At 38.1% G+C, this 25,490-nt stretch overlaps 1 protein-coding gene across 1 annotated transcript; it reads left to right on the plus strand.

Annotated features, from left to right (window-relative positions):
* Positions 1 to 23,799: 23,799 nt before the first annotated feature.
* LOC131597518 (putative F-box protein At5g62660) lies at positions 23,800 to 24,978 on the plus strand. Its single transcript, XM_058870211.1, has one exon. The coding sequence runs from the start codon at positions 23,800 to 23,802 to the stop codon at positions 24,976 to 24,978; it is 1,179 nt and encodes a 392-aa protein (XP_058726194.1).
* The last annotated feature ends 512 nt before the right edge of the window (positions 24,979 to 25,490 follow it).

Below are 25,490 nucleotides of genomic sequence, written 5' to 3' on the forward strand. Positions count from 1 at the left end.
ATTGTTGAATCTCATTGGTGTGCCACCATAAGACAGCTTAGCAAGAGTGGATTTTGGCATGACATTCAGAGATGAGCCAGTATCGATCAATACATTAGACATTGAGTCCTCTTTGCAACTGACAGAGATGTGCAAAGCCAAATTATGATTTCTTCCTTCCTCAGGCAAATCTTCGTCACTGAAACTCAGATTGTTACAGGCAGTGATATTACTCACAACCCCATTAAACTGATCCAGCGTCACATCATGATCCATAAAGGCTTGATCAAGTATTTTCATCAAAGAATCCCTATGAGCAGGAGAACTCGTCAGCAGCTCCATTATAGAGATCTTGTACGGAGTACGATGCAACTGATCCACAATCTTATAATCACTCATCTTGATAAGCTTCAAAATCACATCCATTTCCTTTCCTGAAGATGACCCTTCATTCACTTTTGTCGCATCATTATTGTTCACAGGCACTTGAGTAGGATTCCTCTGGACATCCACAACTCTTTGGGGCTGAGTAAAAACTCGTCCACTTCTAGTCACTCTACTAACATCTGCTACATTCTCAACAGAAGACAGAGGCTTAATCTCAACTTCTTTTCCAGCTTCCAACATGGTGGCATTGTATCTGTAAGGTATAGCTTTATCAGAACTATAAGGTACAGATCCAGGAAAACATATCACAAGAGGTTTTACAGTAGCTTTGCCATAATAACCAATCTCTACACATTCCGGGATTTCAAAGCATGGTTCAATCACATTGACATCATCTTCATCTCTACCCCTCAGAATCTCAATGAGCCTTTGATCTATCATCTCTTGTAAGTCTCTTCTCACAATATAACACCCTCGAGGATTGACTGAACAAATCCTACAAGCGGCATGATTATGCTCATAATGACTGTATTCACACAGGGTGGCATGCATCTCTACCAATGATCCTCTGATGTGTTCCACACGATAAATCTTATACTTCCCAGGACACCCATATACCATATTCACAACAGACGCTTCATGAGTTGGCAACGGATTGTTTTGCACATTTGGGCCAATATCACGGAAAGAAAGCATACCCGAACGGACCAATCTCTGAACTTCATTCTTCAGGGACCAACAGTTTTCCAAATCATGCCCAGGAGTATTCTGATGAAAAGCACAAGTGGCATCAGCTTTATACCACCAAGGGAGTTTCTCTGGAACAGGAGGTGGTAACCTCGGTTGAACCAACTTCTTATGAATTAGTGCAGGATACAGTTCAGTGTACGTCATAGGGATAGGATCAATATTAACTCGAGGATACTGATTCCGCCTTGCTGGTTGTTGACTAACAGGAGCTACAGGCACTGAATTCACAACAGGAGTCACTGACGCCACTTGTTGAGATTGATTTCTGAATCGACTATTCCTCCCATGAGAAACAGCATTAGCATCTGATTCCTTCTTCTTCTGGAATGAAGAACCATACTTCTTCGCACCACCAGACGAATTGTCATTCCGAACCAGACGACCTTCTCGCACAGCTTCTTCCAACCTAACACCCATACCCACCATTTCGGTGAAGTCTGCAGGAGCACTTGCAATCATTTTCTCATAGTAAACCGGACCAAGAGTCTTCAGAAAAATCTTAGTCATCTCTTTTTCTTCCATCGGAGGAATAACTTGGGCGGCAGCCTCACGCCATCTCTGAGCATATTCCTTGAAGGATTCCTTCTCTTTCGGCATCATAGCTCGCAATTGATCCCTATCAGGAGCCATGTCCACATTATACTTGTATTGTTTCACAAACGCCTCAGCTAAGTCATTAAAAGTGCGAATATGGGTGCTATCAAGGCCCATATACCACTTATAAGCAGCTCCAGTCAAACTGTCTTGGAAATAATGGATCAACAGACGTTGATCATCAGTGTGAGTGGACATCTTCCTTACATACATCACCAGATGTGCCTGGGGACAGGAATTTCCTTTATACTTCTCAAATTCAGGCAGTTTGAACTTAGCAGGTACTTTCACATTGGGAACAAGGCAAAGATCATGCATGTTCTTTCCAAACAGTTCTTTCCCACGCAGGGCTTTCATTTCTTTCTGCAGTTCTTCAAACTGATCTTGGAAACCATCCATTCTGTCATGAATTTCACTTTGAGCAGCATCATAAATGGGCTCTGGGACAAAAGGACCAGTATGAACAATAGGAGATGTGTTGACCATAACAGGAGTCAACGGACGAGTCATCTCAGGAACAGACAAATAACCTTCAGGCATGCCCCATGGATATCCATTAGGCATACGTTGCTGAGTAGCACCAGCAGGAACAGCAGGAATTGTTGTAGCAGCAATTTCAGAAATCACAGTGGTCTGACCCTGAGCTTGTGCATTGGGAGGAGGAACTTGATTCTGATTCTGAGTCTGATTCTGAGCAGCCATGAATGTCTCAACCAAAGCAGTGAGACGATCCACACCAGATCTCAAAGTAACAACCTCTTCACGTAACTCACGATTCTCTTGTTCAAGACCTTCCATCTTCTTCTTGCAGTTGGCTCGAGTGTTATACCGGTGAGACAGCTTGATTTTGTATGAAGAACACTGAATAAGACCTCGGGAATACTCTTGGGAGCAAGACCAAAATGTAGAATGATGCATGAAATGCAATGCAAATGATTTTTATTTTTATTGGTTTTCAAGGAACTTTAAGACATTAATTGTAAACATTATCAAAAACAACATAACAACATTCTTCATTAATAATAGAAAAGCTTACAAAAGGATTTAAAGATCCAAAATTACAAAACAGAGGAAAAGCTAAAAACTAGAAGGGAACACTTCTGACGAAGATCCAACTCCTCTCTGCAGCTTCCTACGGAGCTTCTCCAACTCATCTTCATAAAAGGCCTTCAAATGAGCATTCTCGACCATCAACTTATCAGCAACTTCCTTCCATGCAACTGAATCTTCTTGTTGTCTCTTTCGCTTTTCTCCATGTTGTTGAAGCAACTCTTCTTGATGACGAATCTGATCATCCTTTTCCATCAACCAACCATCTTGGATATCAAGCATTTCATCTTTTTCTTTCAAATGTATCTTCAACTCTTTATTCTCAATTTCCGAAGCATGAAACTTCTTCTCCCAAGCATCTCTTTCCGCTCTCAACTTAGCCACGAGCTCTAGATGCGCCTCATTACTTTCAACAGGAGTAGTGAAAGACAAAGGTGGAGTAATGAGCATAGAAGTTTCCTCAAGTAAATAAGGCATCTGAAAAGTGTGAGCTCTAGCTTGAATCCAATCAGTGTAGTCTTTGAGAGCAACACATTGTTTCGTTCCCAAATGTCTCTTCCTATCAATATGGTGCCAAGCACGCACAAACCGATTTCTCATATCCGAATTTCCATCTTGATTAAGATAGAAGATTCCTGACATAAGAATACTAGCGGGTCTCTCCTTCATGGGGTAGCAAAATTGATGCCTTGCAAGAATGAGGTTGTAGGTAATTCCTCCTTGTATACCAAGAAGAGGTACATTAGGGAATTCCCCACAACTATCAATAATCTCACCAATGTCATAAGCAGGATTGTACCAATGGATATTCCCATTAGTAAGAGGCATGATCTTCTGAGACCATGAGAGACCATCAGGATTGTTCAAGAAATTCTTAGTCTGAGGTAAGTGCGAAATAAACCACTTATAGAGCAACGGAGTGCAACAGTTGATAAGTCCACCTTTCTTATCATTCCTACGGTGAATGGAATGATAAGTGTCCCCAAGCAAAGTAGGTACAGGATTCCCAATCATAAAGATCCGAATAGCATTAACATCGATAAAGTTGTCAATGTTGGGAAAGAGTATCAAACCATAGATGAGCAAGGCAAGAAATATCTCAAAAGCAATCATACTTCCTTTACTAGCCAACATAGAAGCCTTTCCAATCAAGAACTTAGAAGTCAACCCCCAAATTCCTCCTTTTTTGGTCATATTTGCTTTTACATCTGATATTTTCAACTGAAGAAGCTCTGCTATCTCATCAACCTGAGGCTCTTTCTCCAGACCACTAAACGGTATGTCATTCGTAACTGGAAAACTAATCCAATAAGAATACTCCTCCAAAGTGGGCATAAGCTGATAATCAGGAAAGGTGAAACAATGATAAACCGGGTCATAAAACTGCACAAGAGTCTCAAGAATCCCCTTTTCCACTTTAGTCTTCAAGATAGAGATCAATTTCCCATAACGGTTTTTGAAGTTGTCAAGATTAGGAACCAAAGTTGCTAGCTCTTTCAACTCTTTTGCGCCTTGAATTCCGGAAAGTGTACTTCTTGATGCTTCTCTTTTGATCCATGGTACCTGTGATGTTTACAAAAAATGTCTCTAAGTTCCTTGAAAACCATTTGTGAATGTCATTTTTATGAATGCATGGTTTATGCATCAATCACAATCAAGAGCACACAAGATCACAGCAAATCACACAAAATCACACAGTCCAGGTTCAAAGGTTCGACGTCACGAGCATGGAGCCATGGGACTACCCATCCCACAAGGCGTGATCTAAGGAGTTTTGTACCTGCCAATCGGGTTCTACAAGGGTTCCCAGAGTTTTCAATCTTCTATCGCATATTACCGGCACGCACAATTGCTCATGGGCGCCAACAATATGCCTAAAAAGATCTCGTCTGAGCGTAGTATCGCATGACAACAAGCTCAAATTGGTACTTGATCTTGTTTCTGCACTACATCCTAAAAAAGGCTTAGATTGGTTAAAAAGGTTCTAGGCCATTCAGCTTCTACGGACACTCACTATTGAAAGTAATAGCGTTATCACGATGGTTCGTAACAACCTCTACTACCTTCCATGAGGCCTCCACTGATTGGGGTTCCACCATATGACGCTCATGGTAAGGATTGCTCCTGACATGCGACTATTGGTCTTACCACCTCCTATCTCAAGTTACTCACCAAAGTTCGGGTTAGAACTTTGTCTCATCACAGAGGAACCATCGAGCACCAAAAAGAAAAAAAAGAAAATAACAAACAAAGCACACAACAATATATACGGATAAAAACACACAGATAAGCAAAAATAGGCTTAACACACTTAAAACTGGATCCCCAGTGAAGTCGCCATTTTTCTGTAGCGGGGAAAATCTGATATCGAACCCATAGGATTGACTCGAATCAATATTCCGTTTGAAATCGCCACCGCGCTTTATTGTTTCCAAAGGAAAAGGGAAAAGAACGAAAAACCCAAAGTGTGTTTTTAAAACAAAAAGAGATCTCAGGTACGGGTGTTGATTATATGAGGGGAAGGTTTAAAGCACCCCTCATATCTGTGGTACTCCACAGGAACCTTTTTGAAAATTTGTGTCGTGTGTGCTAAAAAAGGGTTTGTTTTATTTTTAAAATAAGCTCGGCAAGACTAAGTCTTGTGCCTACGTACCTCCTTGGTGCAATGGAGAAGTCAGAGCTAATGTAGTACCGCTTAAAGGGAAAACAGTTTTTTAAAACGAATAAACACTTTATCGTCGTCGGAGAGAAATACTCAGCCATTGATCTTGAGCATGAGAACAAATAAGTTCTTTGCATCGCAAATGAAAGAAGGGCTCCAACTCGGATAAAATCGACGAGTATGCCACTAGCTCTCTCACGCGGAAAAGATCTCATTTTATCAATCAATTTCAAAATCGTGGGGTATAACCACTCGTTTCGACAATTAACAGTGTCTAAACTTTGAAGAAAAAGCCACTAAGGGCAAAACATATTTTTAAAGAAAAAGCTTTTGAAAAGGTTGCAAACATAAGAAGGTTTTGTAAAAAGGGAGAAGATTTTGAAAATCTAAGAAGTGGGAGGAGATGAAGAGGCTATCCTAATGCGTAAAATAAAAGCTAAGGAGAGAAACGGTCTAACCAAATTAAGAAGCCAACACTTGACATTATGAGTCAAGGTAGATTTCCCATCCTTTGGAATATCAATACCAAACCAAAATTATCACTTGGGGATCCAGATGAACTTATTATCTTAGCACCACTTTGCATTAAGCACATTAAAATTCTGACGAAAATCGGGCAGAGTAACGGCTGTTTTCGGGTAAAATCCTTATCTCAATGCCTTGGAATTAACCATCAAGGGATTTCAAGGAAACACCTGCATACACAAACAGACAACAATCCAATGCCAGACAGACAGAATAACAGCAAAGTAACAATAAAATAAGGGTCCAGAGGCATTAAGTCCATAAGTCCGAATCTCCAAAATGCTAGGGATAGTAACCAATAGTCCAAAAGAGAGCGTTATGTGTTTTTTAGATTTTGGTTATTTATTAGTGTTTTAGCATAAAAGTAAAGTATGGTCCAAGTGGACAAAAAGAAAATGGCGGAAACATAAACATATGGTCCAAGTGGACAAAGAGAAAATAGCGGAATATAAAAACGTCCAAATGGACAAAGAGAAAATGGTGGAATGTAAATATGATGAAATGATAAAGTAAAGCATAAAGCGAGAAATATAAAGAGCAATATGATAAAGTGCGGAAATTAAAGTCAATTGTTAGATGTTAAAGATAACCATCTTGAAACATGTCAAGTATGTTATCAAAGTTAGTAATGAAGATCGATGGTGAGTGAAGGATGTACTCGGATTTAAATTCAATGGAACTTTATCAGAAGCTTGATAAAATCATAGCAACTACACGATAAATTTCCATAAGTCTTAAATCATCCGCATACAATTCTCTTCCATATTTGATCTTTTTATTCGGGACACGAAATATTGCGCTATGTTAAGCAGATCGCCAAGTGATTTATGTAGAAATCACCCTACAGCGAGGCCGGTCAAAACTTTATGTGCTAATGCATGCGAGAGAAATGATATGTAGATCATTCTCCGAAAGCAATACCGCACGAAAAGAAAATAGGTAACGATCTAGTGTTTACTAAGAATCCATAGAATTCTCAAAGTATTAAGACTTTCATCGATCAAAAGAAAAAAAAGAGAAGAAGAAGATAAAAATGCATAAAGTAAAATCAACTCACACTATCATTAATATAATTCATCTAATATTATGGATTTGGTTCTTTCAAACCTATCAACATCCTAGATCCAATGATATTAATAAAGTGGAGGAAGTAGGAAACCAAAACAAGCATAAAAAAGGCAAAAAAACCACATTCTGCCAGCAGGAAATCGATTTCATGCAGGGGGAAATCGATTTCCATAGTGCAGTTTTCAAAAAAAACAAGTTACGTTCAGCAGGAAATCGATTTCAGCCTTAAGGAAATCAATTTCGTCAGTGTAAATTTCAGCAAAAACATCATTTAAAGGCACGAAACTTGATTTGAACAAAAATACAAACACCTTATGATCACACATCAACTTGAGCACGAAATTTCCATCACAAAACCAGCAAATAGCACCAATATAGCATCAAAGATGCATTGAACACAAGCAATAAAGATCTACATCATGGATCTAGCAAATTACCACTTCTTGAACAAAAGTCTTGGAGTAGCTTCAAGAGCAAGCACAAAGTGTGTAGATCCTTCAAATTTGGAGATGAACAACCAAAGAAAAGAGAGAAATGTAGGAGGTTTAGTTCAAAATTAGCAAGATTCAAGGTGAATCTCACTAATCTTATGAAAATGAACTTTGGGTGAGGGTTTTGGAAAGGGTGAGAAATGAATTTGCAAGCAATTTTTTGGCTCTCCAAGCTTGAGAAATGAGAGAGTAGAGGTCTCTATTTATAGAATTGGAGCAAGAGTAGTGGTAGTTTGGTCTTTTTGCATTTGGTGATTAGCTTGTGTTTAATTGGTGATTAAAGTGGCATTTAAATGGTAAAAATGGTAAAATGAGGTTAAAATGGAATTAATGAAGGGAATTATTTTGATGAGGTGGAAAATTGGTAAAATGATCAAAGAAAAAGGTGCCAAAATGATGTCAAGCTTCCCTCCTTATATTTTTTTGAATTTCGCCTTAAGGAAATCGATTTCCCCAGGAGTGAAATCGATTTCACTCTGTTCCAGAAGAGAATTTGGCGCAAAATACACTAGGGAAATCGATTTACCCAAGAGGGAAATCGATTTCATGCTGTCCAGAATGTGATTTTGTTGAAAATTGCTGCAGGAAAATCGATTTACCCAAGAGGGAAATCGATTTCATCAGTCCAAAATATGAAAAATGCCTTGTTTATTGCATGTCTTGGCTTGGTACCTACAAAACAAAAGCCTACAAAGAAACAAAGCAATATTTTTGGTATTTGGGTTAGTATAATATGCATACAAGATAAACAATCATTGGTGCTTGATGGTCCCTCTTATTGATGAGGTGAGTGCAACACCACAAACAAAACTTCCAAGTGAAACTCTTGATTAATGATATAGGATATGAATGATATAGGATCTTAGGGTCAAAAATTGGGGTATGACAAGCTCCCTCATCATGTTGTTGTTTAGATTCGACCCGTTGTCAGTGATAATCCTGTTTGGAACCCCATACCGACATATGATGTCATGCTTGATGAACCGAGTGACTACTTATCTTGTCACGTTGGTGTAAGAAGCAGCTTCAACCCATTTGGTGAAATAATCTATGGCAACCAATATGAATCGGTGTCCATTTGAAGCTTTCGGTTCTATCATCCCTATCATGTCAACCCCCCACATTGCGAACGGCCACGGTGATCTCAGAACGTTCAACGGATTTGGCGGTACATGTACTTTGTCAGCGGAAATCTGGCACTTGTGACATGTTCTTGCATATTGGAAACAGTCAGCTTCCATTGTTAACCAGTAATACCCTGTTCGCAGTATTTTTCTCGCCATTGAGTGTCCATTTGCATGGGTTCCGAAGGTTCCTTCGTGTACTTCTCTGATAATCTCCTTGGCCTCATTTTTATCCCCACACCTCAGTAACACCGAGTCGTAATTTTGTTTGTACAGGATATTTCTGCTCAGGGAGAACTTAGCTGCCAACCTCCTTAGTGTCTTTTTATCAATCGTGGAGGCGTTCTCCGGGTATTCTTGTTTCTCCAAGTACCTTCTGATATCGTGGTACCATGGTTTGTTGTCAGACTGCTCCTCGATTGTGAGACAATAAGCAGGCTCATCAAAGTGTCTAACCGTTATCCGTGGTTCGTGGTTTGGCCAGGTCACTTTGAACATAGAGGAAAGTGTTGCTAATGCGTCAACCATTTGATTTTCTTCCCTTGGGATATGAGTAAAAGTGATTGTTTCAAACTCAGCCATTAACTCCATTATAAGGTCTCGATATGGGATCAGCTTTGAATCTCGAGTGTCCCATTCTTTGTTGACTTGGTGGATTACCAGTGCTGAATCCCCGTACACCTCAAGCAGTTTAATCCTTAGATCGATTGCCGCTTCTAACCCCAATATGCATGCTTCATATTCTGCAATGTTGTTGGTGCAGTCTAAGCATATTCTTGTAGTGAAGGGTAGGTGCCGATTTTCAGGAGATGTCAAGACTGCCCCTATACCATGTCCTAGTGCATTTAAAGCGCCATCGAACGTAAGTGTCCATATTTCCCCTGGTTCAGGTCCTTCGTCGGGGCCTGGTATTTCGTAGTCCCTTACCACCATGATATCTTCGTCGGGAAAGTCGAACTTCATAGATTGGTATTCTTCGAGGGGTTGATGAGTAAGATGTTCTGCCAATACACTCCCTTTTATCGCCTTTTGGGTGACATATTGTATGTTGTATTCTGACCGCAATATTTTCCATCTTGTGATTCTACCCGTGAGAGCCTGTTTTTCGAACACGTATTTCAAAGGATCCATTCTTGATATCAGCCATGTGGAATGGTTCAGCATATATTGCCTTAGACGTTTGGGGGCCCATGCTAGGGCACAACATGTCTTTTCCAATGGTGAATATCGAGATTCGCAATCCGTGAATTTCTTGCTAAGATAGTAGATAACGTGTTCTTTCCTTCCTGTTTCATCTTGTTGCCCCAGGACACACCCCATAGATCTCTCGAGAACTGTGAAGTACATGATCAGTGGTCTCCCTAGTACAGGAGGTAAGAGTATTGGTGGCTCTTGCAAGTAGTTCTTTATAGTTTAGAAGGCTACCTGACAATTGTTATTCCACTTGATAGGTTGATCTTTCCTGAGCAGCTTGAATATAGGCTCACATGTAGCCGTCAGATGTGAAATAAACCTTGAGATATAATTCAATCGACCCAAGAACCCGCGAACCTCTTTTTCTGTCTTTGGAACAGGCATTGCTTGTATAGCCTTTACTTTGTCGGGATCAGCCTCTATGCCTCGTTGGCTCACAATGAATCCCAATAGCTTTCCTAACCTTTCGCCGAATGTACACTTGTTCGGGTTTAACCTCAGCTTGAACTTCTTTAAACGCTCGAACAACTTATGTAGGTGTGAGATATGTTCTTCTTCTGTGCGGGACTTGGCAATCATATCATCTACATATACCTCGACCTCCTTGTGGATCATATCATGGAACAGTATGACCATGGCTCGTTGGTATGTTGCCCCTGCATTTCGCAACCCGAAAGGCATTACTTTGTAACAGAAAGTGCCCCAGGATGTCATGAAGGTTGTCTTTTCCATATCTTCGGGGGCCATTTTGATCTGATTATACCCGGAGAACCCATCCATAAAGGAAAACACCGACGCTTGCGCTGTATTGTCCACCAAGACATCTATGTGTGGTAGTGGAAAATCATCTTTTGGACTTGCTTTGTTCAGGTCCCTGTAATCCACACACATGCGTACCTTCTCGTCTTTCTTAGGAACTGGCTCTATGTTGGCAATCCATGGTGGATAGTCAACTACAGCAAGAAACCCGGCGTCGAACTGTTTGAGCACTTCTTCCCTGATTTTACTATCCATATCCGGTCGAACACTTCTACGCTTTTGCCTGACAGGTGCACATCCTTCTTTGAGTGGTAACTTATGTACAACAATATCAGTATCCAACCCCGGCATGTCACGGTATGACCAAGCAAATATCTCTGCATACTCGTGGAGGAGCTTGATTAGCGTCGCTTTCACGTCCTCATTCAGTGTTGCCCCAATCTTGATGTTCTTGGGTTCTTCGTCTGTACCCAAATTTACGGTTTCAATGGTCTCTTGAGGAGGGAGCATGCTTTTGGATTCCTTATCCATTAACCCTGACAACTCCTCCGGAAGTTCATCGTCTTCCTCATCCCCTTATTCGGATTGATTAGCGAGAGCCTCGAGTTTGTACAGATTTTCAGCAGTATTATTATCGGTAGTGTTAGAAGGTGAACTGCACATGTTTTATGTTTTATTTTCAATATGCAGATATGATTGTGATTTTTGTGCAAGAAATTTTATTTGTCATTTTGAAAGGAAAAAAAATGCGAGCAAAGATGATATTTTCAAAACCAAATGCAAAGACAAATTTTATTAATAAACCTTAACCTTGAAAGTAAATGGGGCCCTTACAAACCAACTCTATGCTTCGGGCGAGACATGAGCGTTATTGTTTTTCTTTTATTTGAAAGGGAAATAAAACACACAAAAGCAAATTACTTTGAAATAAAAACTGTCCCCGGTATCTCCAGGCTTGTCCAATTCTGAAGTTGTTCTCCTGGTCTGACCTCTCGGATGAAGTTGGACGTTCCTTCCTTAGAATCCTTGTTGGATACCATAGCCACATGTTCATATCCTCCTATTACAAAAGTCTGCGTAATCGGGGGGAATTGTCGCTCCTCTTTCACAGTGCTTGTGACCTTTGATGGTTGGTATCCCAGTCCTAGACGATCCTTCTTCTCTAAGATCTCCGGTACTTTGCCCCAGCCTTCTACATTCAAGTCTTGTAGATTTCTCCAAGATGTCAACGCCCTCTTTATTTCCTCCGCGGGGTGTTCCTTTAACTGGATTAACCCTTGGTCCATGAGTCTCTGCAAAGTGTCTTTAAAAGCCTCGTTATGTTCTAGGATAAACCCCTTTATGAGAAGATGCCTCTTAAGTGCATCTATGGGGGAGTTTCTTTGTTGAACCAACTCTTGCTCATTGACGATTTCTATTGCATTGACTGCACCATCATGGTGTGGTATAGGATTTGTTTTCATATTGGGTTTGTCAAAGGCGATTGCCCCTGACTCTATCAAATCCTGGACCTCGTGTCCAAAGGCCCAACATTTTTCCAGCGTGTGTCCAGGGGAATTAGCATGGTACTCGCACCTTTCATTGGCATTGTATTTGGATAGCAATTTTCCTTTGGAAGGAGGAAGGAGTGGCTTAATTTCCACAAGCAACATGCTAACTAGATATTGCAATAGCCGATGGCGTGTCGTGAGAAGTGGGTCAAACTTCCTTGTAGGTCCTCTATTTAACCCTTGCAGTTTCGCCACTGGTTGCCTAACCCTTTGGTGCACCCCAGTATTGATTTCTCCTTTTTTCCTACTTGGGAAATTGGGAGTAGATTCCCTTGATTTAAAGGAGTTATCATGTGCTCCTTGGACCCTGGAATTTTCGATACTGACCTCAGCCCCTTCTCCTATGATCCTTGAGTCGGAGAATCCTGGAACAGTGTCACCCGTCCTTTGGTTGTGGTATTGCTCGCGTAAAGCGTCCACGAACATATCCATAAGTCCTTTTAGTGGAGGTTGCACTTCCATTTTAGGAGAATTAATGCTTGGGATAGGTATTGTGCTTAGTGCCCCATCCTTTTGTGGAGTCTCCCCTTCATCGGAGGATTGTGTGGCTTTATCAGGAGGTGGTACATATGCCCCTGAACAAAAAGGCAAGTTCTTAGGCAGGCCAAAACCAGGGAGATATCCTTGTAGGGGGTTGTCATCATTCGGCCAATTGTTAATTTGAGCTTGAAGTTCTTTGGCCAAAATCTCAATGGTTCTTTCTTGTATTTCCAAGAGATCCTTCATGAGGCTTATCACTTGTGTCATCCCTCCCTTAATCTCACCCACAGTCCCTTTCAGTTGAGTCACTTCCTCGCGGAGGGCGGCTTGATTCTGCTCTAGTTGTTCCATTGCTTTCTTCTTCTGAGCTCTGGTCTGGATGAGTGATCGGGTTGCAATGACGTGACTGGAGATGAAGACAGTTTTCCCTTTAATGTTTTGAAAAAAAATGCAATGATATGCATGCTATGAATGATATGCAAATGCTATGCTCATGTCTTCTCCTTAAGATCGAAGCGTAGTTGGCTTTTTTCGTTGGAAAGTCGATGTATGTCAAGCCCTAATTTTTCCTTTTCCTTATGGGACGCCTTTAGGGCAGCCTTGATTCCTTCTATCTCTTCGATGGATAGAGAAATAGGATTAGGAGAATCGGGCTTGTACGTGGGATCCACAACAAAAGGTAGCAAAATCTTTCCAACTCTCTCTTGAACCATTTAGTGTAAGGTTCTTTAGCAACAATATTCTTCGGCCCATAGTTCTTTGTTTGAACATGCTTCCAAGCTTGAATTATTTTCTTTAATGTTCTTGGATCTCCTTTCCCATTGTCATGCAAAATCAATCCTTCCACTTGTTGATCGGAAGGCTCACAATCCATAGAATGACCCAATTGGCGCAATGCAAGCACGGGATTATAATTAATACAACCCAAAGTTCCCATTAAAGGCACATTATTAAATTCTCCACATTTATAAATAATTCTCTCAGAATTTAATTTCCTTGCAAACCAAAAGATAGAATCCGCCTTGAGAGCTCTTAGTTTTTGAGACCATTCATGCCTAGTCAAATCTTTGATTAAATAGCTAGCCTTGTAAAGATGAGAAGTCAACCAAGAGTACAATAAATGAAGACAACAAGATATCGCTCCCCTTTTCTTTTCATACCGATCATGGATAGTATAATAAATATTAGCAAGAATAGTAGGAGTTGGATCCTCATTTGAATTTCTGAAGGAGATGAAGACAAGAATAGCAGCATCATCAACATATTCCGCCTTATTAGGCAATAAAACAACACCAAAAATTAAAAGAGCTAAAAATGTCCACAATTGTCCCATTGTTTCTTTTGAGCATAAGACATAGCTTGAGCTTCTAAATAAGTTCTTTTAATTCCTTGTATTCTCCCATCAGTTTTGTGATTAGCTTATAAATCCGCAACGGGCACTTCCAAAGCTTTGGCCAAATCAGACGTCTCAACCCTTTTTCCAGCACCTGTATAAAATACTTTTTTAACCCTTGAAAACCCAAGCATAGCATCCATCTCCTCCAAAGTAGGAGCCAACTGAAAATCCTGAAAAGTGAAACATCTAAGCGGCGGATCATAAAACTGGATCAAAGCGGTGATTGCTTCTTCTTGAACCTTAACCTTGAGCAAATCCAAAATATCCCCATAACGGCCCTCAAACCTGTTCAAAGCAGTTGATGACATTTTATCTCTAATATTTCTCAATTTCTTGATGTCAGCATTCATTTTTCCTGAATTTTCACCAAAAAGAATTATTATTATTCTTCTTTTTTTTCTCCTTTTTTTTCACCTGTGGATAAGACATGATAAAAATATGCATATGATGTATGATGCATGCAAAAAAAAACACAATATTATAATAATAATAGGCACATATTCAGCATATAATCACATAGGCCCTAAGTTCATAGGTTCGACGTAACGGCTCGGGAGCCTACCCTTCCCATGGGAATGTTCTAGAAGGTCTCATGGGATCATTTGTAGCCGCCGGGACTTTTTGTCTCTTTGGATTTTAGAACAACTCATTGGTCCATGAGGTTCGAAATTTAGGGGTTGGTTCCCAGAGAGATCAGCTAAATACCCAGTCCAGCCCTCAACAAGGTCGAGCCTCGTATCAGACCTTTCCAAATATTTAACCCACTCTGAGTGGAATTATAATAAGACTCGTAGGCGATGTAATTCTCCTCTGGTCATTATTATAATTCCCACGCTTAGGCTTAACAGCAGTAATATATAACCCAACAGTGCAAATTATATAACAATTAAACATTTAATGCAAATATGGCAAATAAACATTTAATAAAAAACCAATAAATAAATAAATAAATAAATAATTAAAAATTTATTATTAAAAGATAAACCTTCCCCCAAACCCTAAAAGTGGCAAGTTTGCCAAACCCTAAAATGCGCCAAAACCTAAACCATAAACCACAAACCTATACCCTCTCAAACCTTAGGAGCATAATAATTAACCTATAGTGTTGTCCCCAGCAGAGTCGCCAGTTGTAGCAACCTGCCCTAAAAATAAATGATTTTTAGAGTCGCCACCTATTTTGAAGGGCGAATAGGAAACCCTACGCAGATATGAGATTCAGGGTAAGTTATTATAATCAGGTTGAGGGAATGTGTTAGGCACCCTCAGCCCTTTCCTAAAGGCTAACATTGTAAAGATAAGGTTTATGGCATTATAAGTTTTATAGATAATGAATTGAAAAGGGTAAAAAAATAAGATTTAAGAATGAATTGAAATTTTAAGGGGGGAGACTCGCCTTGTTACCAAGTGCCTACGTACCTCCTTATGGAGGATCAGAGTCAATGTAGTTCGGGCACAGGGTTGTACGCCTTAGGATTGAATTTTGTGGTTTGAAATTGTTTAAAGGCTTTTTGAATGGCCTGTCATAGTTTTGAAATTGATTTGAAAGATGAAAATATTTTGAGGTTTGGCATACAACCCTGATTTGATTTGGCACCATTAGATGCGGTGACCAATGGATTTGGTCAGTATAGCTAACGGATTAAAGGCATTGTTGGTTACTCAGATCAATAGGTTGATCATCGAGTGCAGCAAATTGAAATGTATTTTAATTTGTTTATTTTTATCTCTCGTCTAAAGCGACTGATAGCTTCAGTCGGGTCGAGGAGAGAATTAATAAGAGTTAATTAAATTATAAATTAATCAGAACGATTTATTTCTCGTCTAATACGACTAATGGATTTAGTCGGTTCGAGGAGAAATTAAGTCATCAATAAAAACAATTAAACAAATTAATCTTTATTAAAATTAATTTAAATAAGTTTTATTTTTTTTATTCACAGGGGGTGTACTTTGTTTAAGGGGCAGCAATTAAAAGGGGTGTGAAGAACAAAGGTTTAGGCCCATTAGATTTTTTCATTTGCGCAGGGGGGTGTATTTTTGTTTAAGGGTAGCAATTAGAGGGTGTGTGGATAGTAAAGGGCCAACCCAATAACATTCCTAGCTTGCTGATCGTGTATGGCGCAGGTATAAGCTATGGTGTACACTCAAAAGAAACGGAAGGCTGGGATTCGTTTGACTTGGTATCCATGGTTTACATGCGTTCTCCAGGTGAGGGAACACAATATGGGAGCACGCTGGATCATGTCCAGAGATGCGGACAAGTGGCCATGGGAGGCCACATGTCATCCATCGGGGAATTCGGAGCAACCTTACACGCTCCACACTCTCATCCCTCTTCCCATTTTGCAACTTTCTTTCTCTCTCTAACCTTTTCTCCTCTCTCACTAGTTCTCCTCTCCTTTCAACGTAAACCCAGAAGAACCCCAAAACACCCACCATCGACCACCGTGGTACCCAGAAAGCAACCCCCAACCACCCCCAAAACCACCGTATAAACCCAGTTCCCGATGATGATCATACGATCTTCATCATCCCAGACTCAAACCTTCAACAAATTTAAACTAAAACCCAGATCTAACCTAATCCGATGAACACAAGAACCCTGATCCCAAATTCGTGCCCAGATTCAAACAATAATCACAACAAAGCATGCAAGTCAAGATCTTAAGCTAAGTGGATTCGGTTTGATACCTTTTATCTTGTATTCTGGACGTGTAAGCTCCAACTCCTCTGATCCCTTCTTCTTTGTTTGCAGGTTACGCCGAGGATGAGGAAGTGTTTGTGTTCGCGGCGGCTTCGAGGGTTCTTTCTGACAATCAATTTCCACTCCTTTTCTGTTTCTTTTCTTTTGATTTATAGACTTAGGTTTTAGGTTTATTAGGAAAGATTAGATTGATTTTAAGTTAGAATTCGTTTCAATCTTTGATTTGCTCAGATTTGATTTGTAATATTATCAATTGATTCAATACAATCTTTCTTATTTCGTTTATGCTTAATTTGGATTTGATTTTGTCTTTGATTATGTTATTTGATTCTAATTCTATTTCGTTCAAAGTTTGCTTGTGATTCATGGGCCTGGGCGGAGTTAGTCTAGGGTTTGTGTTGTTGTTGAGCGGCGCCGCTGCTGGCTTAGGGTTTGGATGGTGAGGATGATGAACAGTGGCCGGGTCGGTTTTGACCCGGTCCACTCCTTGATCTAAGTCTAGCCCAATACGCTGGGTTACAAACTTTTGGCCCAAAAACGCAACAACAAACAACAAACAAAAAACAAAAACCCAAATAACTTTATTTCACTTATTTAATTAATTAAACAGTAAAATAAACTAATTAGCTGATAATATATTCCTAATAATAATCCAATGAAAAAAACAATTAATAATATCCTAATAATTAACAATAATATATTAATAATTCTAATATCAATCTAATTATTAATAGTAGAAATAATAATATTAATGTTAATAGTTAGTAATAATATTATTTGTTAGAAGGATTAGATAATGAGGAACAAATAGGCCTAACACAACTTGGATCTCAAACATTTGCTATTTACCCCTCCATTTTATTTTAAACCAAATTATACGGGAATTTTATAGGAGAGCGAGTTTAATAATAGGTATATCAAACCCTATGGCTCCTAATTTTTAACTCCCTTAAAAAAAATATAACGGGTAAATTTTGGGGTATGACACATGGATGTTAGTTTTCTGTTTGGTAGTTAATGAAAGACTTTTCTGAATTTGCTGCAGGGATCGATTCTGATGTGTTGATGCTAGTTGGACCTGTTTCGATTTGTATGTTTAACTTTGCGGACTTGGAGGCATACATATTGCAGGTTTTCATGGGCTTAACAGGTGCTGTCAGTTGCTACGAGCTAGTGGCTTTTGTGTAGTGCGAATCTGAATAAGTAGGCCCTGTTAGTGCTATCTTTTGTCCGTATATTCTTGCTTTTGCTTTGTAACGAGTTAATGAGATAGGGTATGTCTGTGTTTGCTGTCAGTTCATGGCATTCGTGTGATGTGGCCTGTTTGAATTGAGATGCACACTTAGCGGACTTGAATCAACTTGACATTAGGGCACTGTTTTGGAATTGTGATTGTTTTAATGCTAAAGCCTCCGGTTCTGTTGGAATTCAGCAGGTTCAGTTTCTTGAATTTGATCCGGTATTTGGCTTAACTGTTTGTAGACTGTTTATGAGCTTAACTGTTAGTAGACTGTTATTAAAAATATGCTGCGGGGCTGTTAATGTGAGCTGATGTTGAAATTGTTTTTTGTATAGGTTGTCAATTCTGTTTTGGTGGTTAAGAGTCTGTTGGGCTGGTTTTTGGATTTTCAGTAAAATTAGTTATGGTTAGTAAATGGTTATGTGGGGTTTTGAATATGGCTGTTGAGTTTTTTGTTGTATGATAACATATGGTTTGACATGGCTGCAATGTAGTGGTTTGTTGCTCATGATTTGCAAGTTACCAAATGTAGTGGGTCAGCTTTTGAATGAGTTTCGGTTTGCGGTTTCGATTACATCACTTTCTAAAACGATTTATGATCTTTTGTGTAGGCTGGTACATGTACAGGATATGGCTTTGTTCTTTTGGCGCAAGGCTTTTGGCATGGGGTTTACTTGGAGCAAAAGGATTGAGCATGAAGTTGGTGTGAAGAAGCTTCGAAGAAGCTTTTAGGCATCAGCTTAGGATTAGTTTATGATTTTTGTGTTGTAATTTTGTAATGAATGGATTTTGTATGGATATGATTTGGATGATAATGGTTGAACATGAATGATGTTTAGACCTTAGTAGATGCTCCCAATTCACGAATTGTTAGACCGTGTTTGAATAACTTTCTTCCAACTTTTAAACCACAGTCACGTTTCTTTGAATATTTGAACCTCAGGTCACTTTGCAATTAATCTTCCAACTTGTTCAATTTGTAACACAAACCAACAAACGAAGGCTTTATGTCACATCCACCAATTCAACCATAATCCACATGATGACTTGTGCTTGAACTATTTGGGGATTCATAATGAAAGACCGTGATCCCACCTTGATGAAATTGGATGAAGAATAGCCCATGTAGCTCGATGAGAAGGAAATCCATAGTGACTATCAACTAAAACCATAATTTCCCATCTGATACTCAAAGAATAGTCAAATGAATTAAGCTTGAGTGAATTAGAAGCCCTAATTTCCAAGATCATTGATCCCATGCCAAGTATATTGACTAATGATGCATTATGTGTTAGATGACCTAATGGAGGTATGCAAATGAAATGCAAAGTCTAAGCCAGTGAGAAACAAAATTAGGGGTAGGACAAATTTGGGGTATGACACAATGAATGGAATAATTTTCAGAATAATTAAGATGTGTGTGTTGGGTTGTATGTAACGAAATATACTACTTTGTGAAATGTTGTAAATGTTTTATGGATTGCTTGCTATGTTGTTGGTTGTTGTGATGTATGCTTCGACACATGTTTGATGTGTGTGGTGGACAATATTTGTGGAGTGCACTGACTATGGTAACGGTTAATGTGCATATTACTGATGTTGCATATTTGATATTGATTTTATGATGATCATGATGATCATGATGGCCTAGAATGGCATAATTGTTAAAGGCTTTTGCCTTGTTATTGCATTATATGTTGTTGCATGTCGGTGTCACATGCGTTCATGATGATGATGGCCTACATGGCAATTAGTGATGTGGCCTAAATGGAAAATAGCGATGTGGCCTTATATGGCAAAAAGCGGTGTGTTATGGTACCATATACATAGAGTCAGTGAAGTTGGTCTCATGACATTCATGATGTTGTTGGCAAATAAGATGTGAATTATATGAATACTTGTTGCAAATATTGTGTATTGTTGATTAATGTTGATGCGTGAAAGATGAATGGTATAATTATGCTTGCATACTTTATCTACTTATTATCATACTTTTGTTTATATTGTTATGATATCTCACTCCTTCTGTTTGAATGTTGGCTCTACGTAGGTAACACGTAGGTGACAAGGATTAGAGTTGCTTGAGGTATGAAGTGGCGCCTAGTATTGCGTAGATTGAGTCGGGTCTTGCTCTGATACGTAACACCGGGGATGAATGCTTGTTTTTCCATTATGTTATGAGTTGTTTTTGAAAGTTTGTGAGAGCATTATAAACTCTATTTTTATTTGTTGTGATGCTGGTTTTGAAGTTGTTGGACCTGATGACTATTATATGTTGATTTATTTTCTGTTGCATTAATAAAGTAAAGTTGAACACCATGATGATTGCGATGTTGGTATATCCGAATGGTTGTGTTATGTATCCATTTGTTAAATGTTTGAGCAAATTGTATGATGTTGAAGATGTGACATCCTATTTGAAGTTGATTTAAATTTTTTATTACTCTGATTTTTATTAAATTATCGATGGGGAAACTACGGTGTTACAATTAGCATCAGAGCAGGTTGGTTCGTCTGGCCAAGTTGTCGAGTTAGTAGAGTAGTGTGATAGTTGAATATTGTCGATGTGTTGTTTCTTAGTACGCGACAAATGTGTGAAACACTATCAGTGCTTTCATCTTGTTCTAATCACTTTTTTGCAGGAGTGTGATTGAAACAAGTGGGGGAGAAGCTCATGCTTCTCTGAGATGGTTCTGGTGTGGACGGTTGGTTCAGTATGCCGTGAATTGCATAAGTGAAAATGTTGGTGAGACCATGTTATTTTCTAAATTTGGAGGGAGTACGGATTCAAGATTTATGTCTGACGGTCAAGTTGAAGTATCCTTGAGAGGGAATAATTAGGTACTTGTGTTATTCGCATATCTAGGAGCGGGGGGAGATGTTATAGCTAATGATGTGCCATTTGTGTGTGGGTCCTGATGTTTCCCTGGGGATAATTGCGACTTGTCATTAGAGCAAGTTGTTGGATTGAGTTAATGTTATCCTTGGGGTGAGCTGTTTGGAGTTAAGACAAGTGAGATTACGAGTCGTTTTATGAGTCGATGAAGATTCTTATGTTGTAAGATATTTGTTAAGCGAGTAGCATAACTCTTAGAAGATGAAGCCTAGAGGCTTGCATTTTTTTCAACAATACATATTAATCGTGAAGTTGTTAGTGTTGAGTTACTATTGTGTGTGATGTCAATGTTTTGAATGGTGATCGAAGGATGAATTGTTATGGGTTTTGTTGTTGGAATCATATAAGTAATTGTCGAATGTGGTTGATGTTGTTGAGTGTTTGTGAATCGCAAGTCACAATTGAAACTCGAAAATATGAGTAGTTTTGTGAAAAGTACTAAAATTTTGATGCTTTTGGGAAACTGAACCAGGTGTAATCGGTTACCCTCCTGGAGATAATCGGTTACCATGTGTGATTTATGGCATGAAAGGAAAAATATGAGGGGTGTAACTGGTTATTGGTCTGTAGGTAATTGGTTACCCAGTGGAACAGTAGCGCAGTATTTTTGGGTTTCAGGGATGTAACCGGTTAAATTCCTAGAGGAAATCAGTTACCACTCTTTTGAGCTTAATTTTCTGAAAACTTTGAAAATTCATAACTTGAGTTTTGGACGTTTGATTCGAGTCCCGTTTGAAGCGTTAGAAATCTAACATAATGAACCTTGTTTTAAAAATTGTCCCAGCAGCTGTAAATTTAATCATTTGTCATGTGGTGATGTTGGATGAGAGGTGGAGTTTGTTGTTGATCTTGTCTCTGGTACCAGACAGGTTTATATGGCATCACACAAGATGTCGGCATCTGAATTAGGAGAGACGAAGAAAAAATTAGAATAACTAGTTGAAAAGAAATTTGTGAGACCAAGTGTATCACATGGGGAGCTCTGGTGTTATTAGTTAAGACGAAAGAAGGTAGTACAATATCGTGTGTAGTTGATCGACAATTGATTGAGATAGTGATTGGGATTAAATATCCACTGCAAAAGGATTGATGATTTGATGGAATGACTAGTAGACGAGTTTGTCTTTAGTATAATCAAATTGAGGTCGGGTTATCTTCAGATTCGGGTGAAGGAAGAGTATAGTTGGAGGACAACTTTTAGAACTGAATGTACAAATTACAAATATTTATAACAGTTTGTGAGGTGTTTGTTGAGAACATTACGAATTAATCTACATTAGAATATGTGCATGTTAAACGTTACAGTGAATTACACTGTCAGAAGGAAGGAAACCTTATGCTAAGTTGTCAAGGCATATATTGTGGTTTGAGGAAGTGAGTTTCTTTAGCATGCTATTTCAGGTGATGGTACTTGTAGATCTATCTAAGGTAGATGTCGTTCTACATTGAGAGGCTCCAAAGTCGGTTATGGAGATTTGAAGCTTTTGAGATTAACTGACTATTATTGCAGTTGGTTTTCCAGAATCAACTAGATACATCACTTTGATATGGACTAGTAAGGCCACTGCATCTAAAAACATTGGGAAAGATCTCTCTAGGATTCAGCTGAAAGAACTTGTACATGGAATTACCAAGAAATAGAGAATTATCTTCTTTTGATCTTCTCCTTTTCTAAGATATTATGGAAGATCCATCAGTCTGTAGGGGTGAGTTATGAATCCATTGAATGCGAGTAGATTTTAATCATCACATAGATTTATATCTTATTGATGGAATCCTAGCTTCACGAGTATGTTAACGTAAATGATGTTTTAGGAACTTACATTGTCTACAAGAAAACCACATATGGTGTGATTTACTATTCTAGTTGTTAGTATTAGAGGGGGCATAACGTTAGAGATTCCATTCACCTTCTCGCGACCACAAAACTAAATTATCTTCCATTTGTAATTTGGTGGCAATCATTTTTTCAATCAGTTTTTGCAATATAGGCCATTTGTTATAGAGTACTTTCCAACGGATCTCGTCGATGGCAATGATTTCAAGCGGCATGAGATCGGGAGATTATATGGAATTCCTTGTTGCGATGTTAGAGGTTAGCTGATTCATCTTAATGTAATCTGGTAGAAACCTAGATTTGGATCAAAGGTGATTTGATCGTGAAATTTCGAGAAAATTAATTGTCGATTCCCACAGATGGTGCCATTATTTTACCCTGGAACTAGAATTATGATTTATTTATGGTGATGGACTTATGATATGATGGTACAAATCTCCGATATGGCAATGCGGGGATGGGTCTTCAAGCTTAGCATTCCAATGTTCATGCCAGTTACAAAGTCCAAAAGGAGCGAAGTGTGAGTATGACATAAAAAATGTACCTTATGTATGACATGTGTCACTTATATATGATGTACAGTTTTATTTGGTTTTTGCATCATTGGGTTTGATATTTGGATCTTACATGTATTTGTTCTCTTAGCGGCCTAGAACAATTTGATTGTATATAAGTTCTTTGATGTATGTTGTTCTCCTAATTTATCTAAAAAAAACCTTATATGTGATTTTATATTATGTACAATTAGGATTAAAATCATCATTTTCTATGATATATTAATATAAAATTGACTTTTTTTTTTTATTATAATCTATATTAAAATTAAATTTTTTAAAGATATTATTTATCTAGAACTTTAAAAAGAATTATTTATCTAGAATATTATCATAATAAAGACAAAACCAAAAACTTCATAGTTAAGAAAACTTTAAAATTAGGTCATCACTTAGATCAAACTGACGAAGTATATAATGAGAAAGAATTATTTGGGGGAAACAAATTTCTAAACCTTATGATTCTCACTATCATAATCGCTCAATTATGCTCTGTGTCTAGTTTTACTCTATTTAAATAGTTTTTCAAAATCATTTAATCGCGTCTAGCATTTGAGAAATGGAGAATTCAAAATCGATAGATACTGTGACAGCTAAAAAGGTAAGAAATCATATACCTGGTGATCTTACAATATCCATTATATCGAAATTGCCTCTTAAATCTTTGGTGAGATTTAGGTGTATACAAAAATCATGGTCTGTCTTATTTGAAAACCCTCATTTTATGAACATGTATCGTGTCAATTTTGTGTCAAATAATAATTTTTCTTATGATAATGATTCATGTCTCACCTTAGAGTCTGAATTTTCATATTATGGATTTCGTGGCACCTTATTTTCTTGTCATGGTGAGAAATTTGAAAATAAGGTCAAATTAGACTGGCCACCTTTATTTCAAGAGGGAAATGAATGTATTAACATTCTGGGTTCTCTTGTTGATGAAACACTTTGCCTATACACTGGTATTCTATTTCCAAAAACTGTATTTTGGAACCTATCTACTAAGGAATTCAAAATTCTCCCTCCTAGTCCTATTGAGCGTCAGCCATCTCATTACAAATTTGTCTCCTCACATATGGGATTTGGTTATGACTATGTTAGAAAAGATCATAAAGTGATTCGGAATGCAACAAAATGGTTTCAATATGACATGGAAAATAGTGAAACAAATGAATCCATATGGGAAGTGTATAGCCTAAGAAAAAACTTTTGGAGGAAACTTGATGTTCATATTCCTCTAGGTTCTGTTACTTTGGGTGATACAATGTACACAAATGGAGTGTGTCATTGGTGGGATAGAGATGAAGATTGTTTGGTCTCGTTTGACTTGAGTAGTGAGGTGTTCTACAAAACACCTTTACCATTACATTTGGATGGTTATCTCTATTGTGAATCTAAGGATAAACGATTTATAGCCCTAAATGGGTTCATTGCTTTTATTACAACAGACACTACAAATTATGGAAATACAACATCTACTATTCACATATCAATTTTAGGTGAATATGGTATGAAGGAATCATGGACTAAACTCTTCATTGTTGAGTCATTACCTAGTTATGTTGATCATCCTATTGGAGCAGGAAACAAAGGTGATATATTTTTTAAAACAAAATACAAAGAACTAGTTCAGTTTGATTTGAATACCCATAAGATAGAGAAGCTTCCTGTTAAAGGTATTTTACATACTTCTCAGATACTTCTTTATAAGAAAATTTCTCTTTTTATCCAAGACTAAATTTTGTAAGATTGTGGTTATTAGGTTTTACTTGTATACAAAGTGGTTGGTCAATTTAGCATGTTAAAATTACTATCTCTTGTATGGAATAATTTAAAAGCCAGAATTTTGCTTCATTTGTCTTATAAAATAGTGCTCTTGTATATTTTTAAATTAATTTAATTTCTTTATCAATGATATTAATGGTGTTTTATTTTTTTTATTTTGCCCCAGATTTAGACTTCTTCCTTTCACCCTCTTGCTTCCAACGTCTTTTTCAATATTCTATTCCTCAAATTAGTTCATCATTCAAATAAGAAAAGAAAGATAAAGTAAATGTGTGTTAGTGAATGAGTCAAATTCATGAGACTCGCAAAAGCGATCAATTTCAAATGATAGTTATACTAATTGTGTAATAAGAAGTTGCACAAGTGAAAAACTTAACGAGAAAAGACGGCAATTGGAAGAGGATAAAATTGATCCTCTAAATTTGATTTTGTTTTATTTATCTTCCATTTATTTAAATAGTGTAA

Source organism: Vicia villosa, linkage group LG4, assembly GCF_029867415.1.
Source record: "Vicia villosa cultivar HV-30 ecotype Madison, WI linkage group LG4, Vvil1.0, whole genome shotgun sequence".
NCBI classification, from domain to species: Eukaryota; Viridiplantae; Streptophyta; class Magnoliopsida; order Fabales; family Fabaceae; genus Vicia; species Vicia villosa.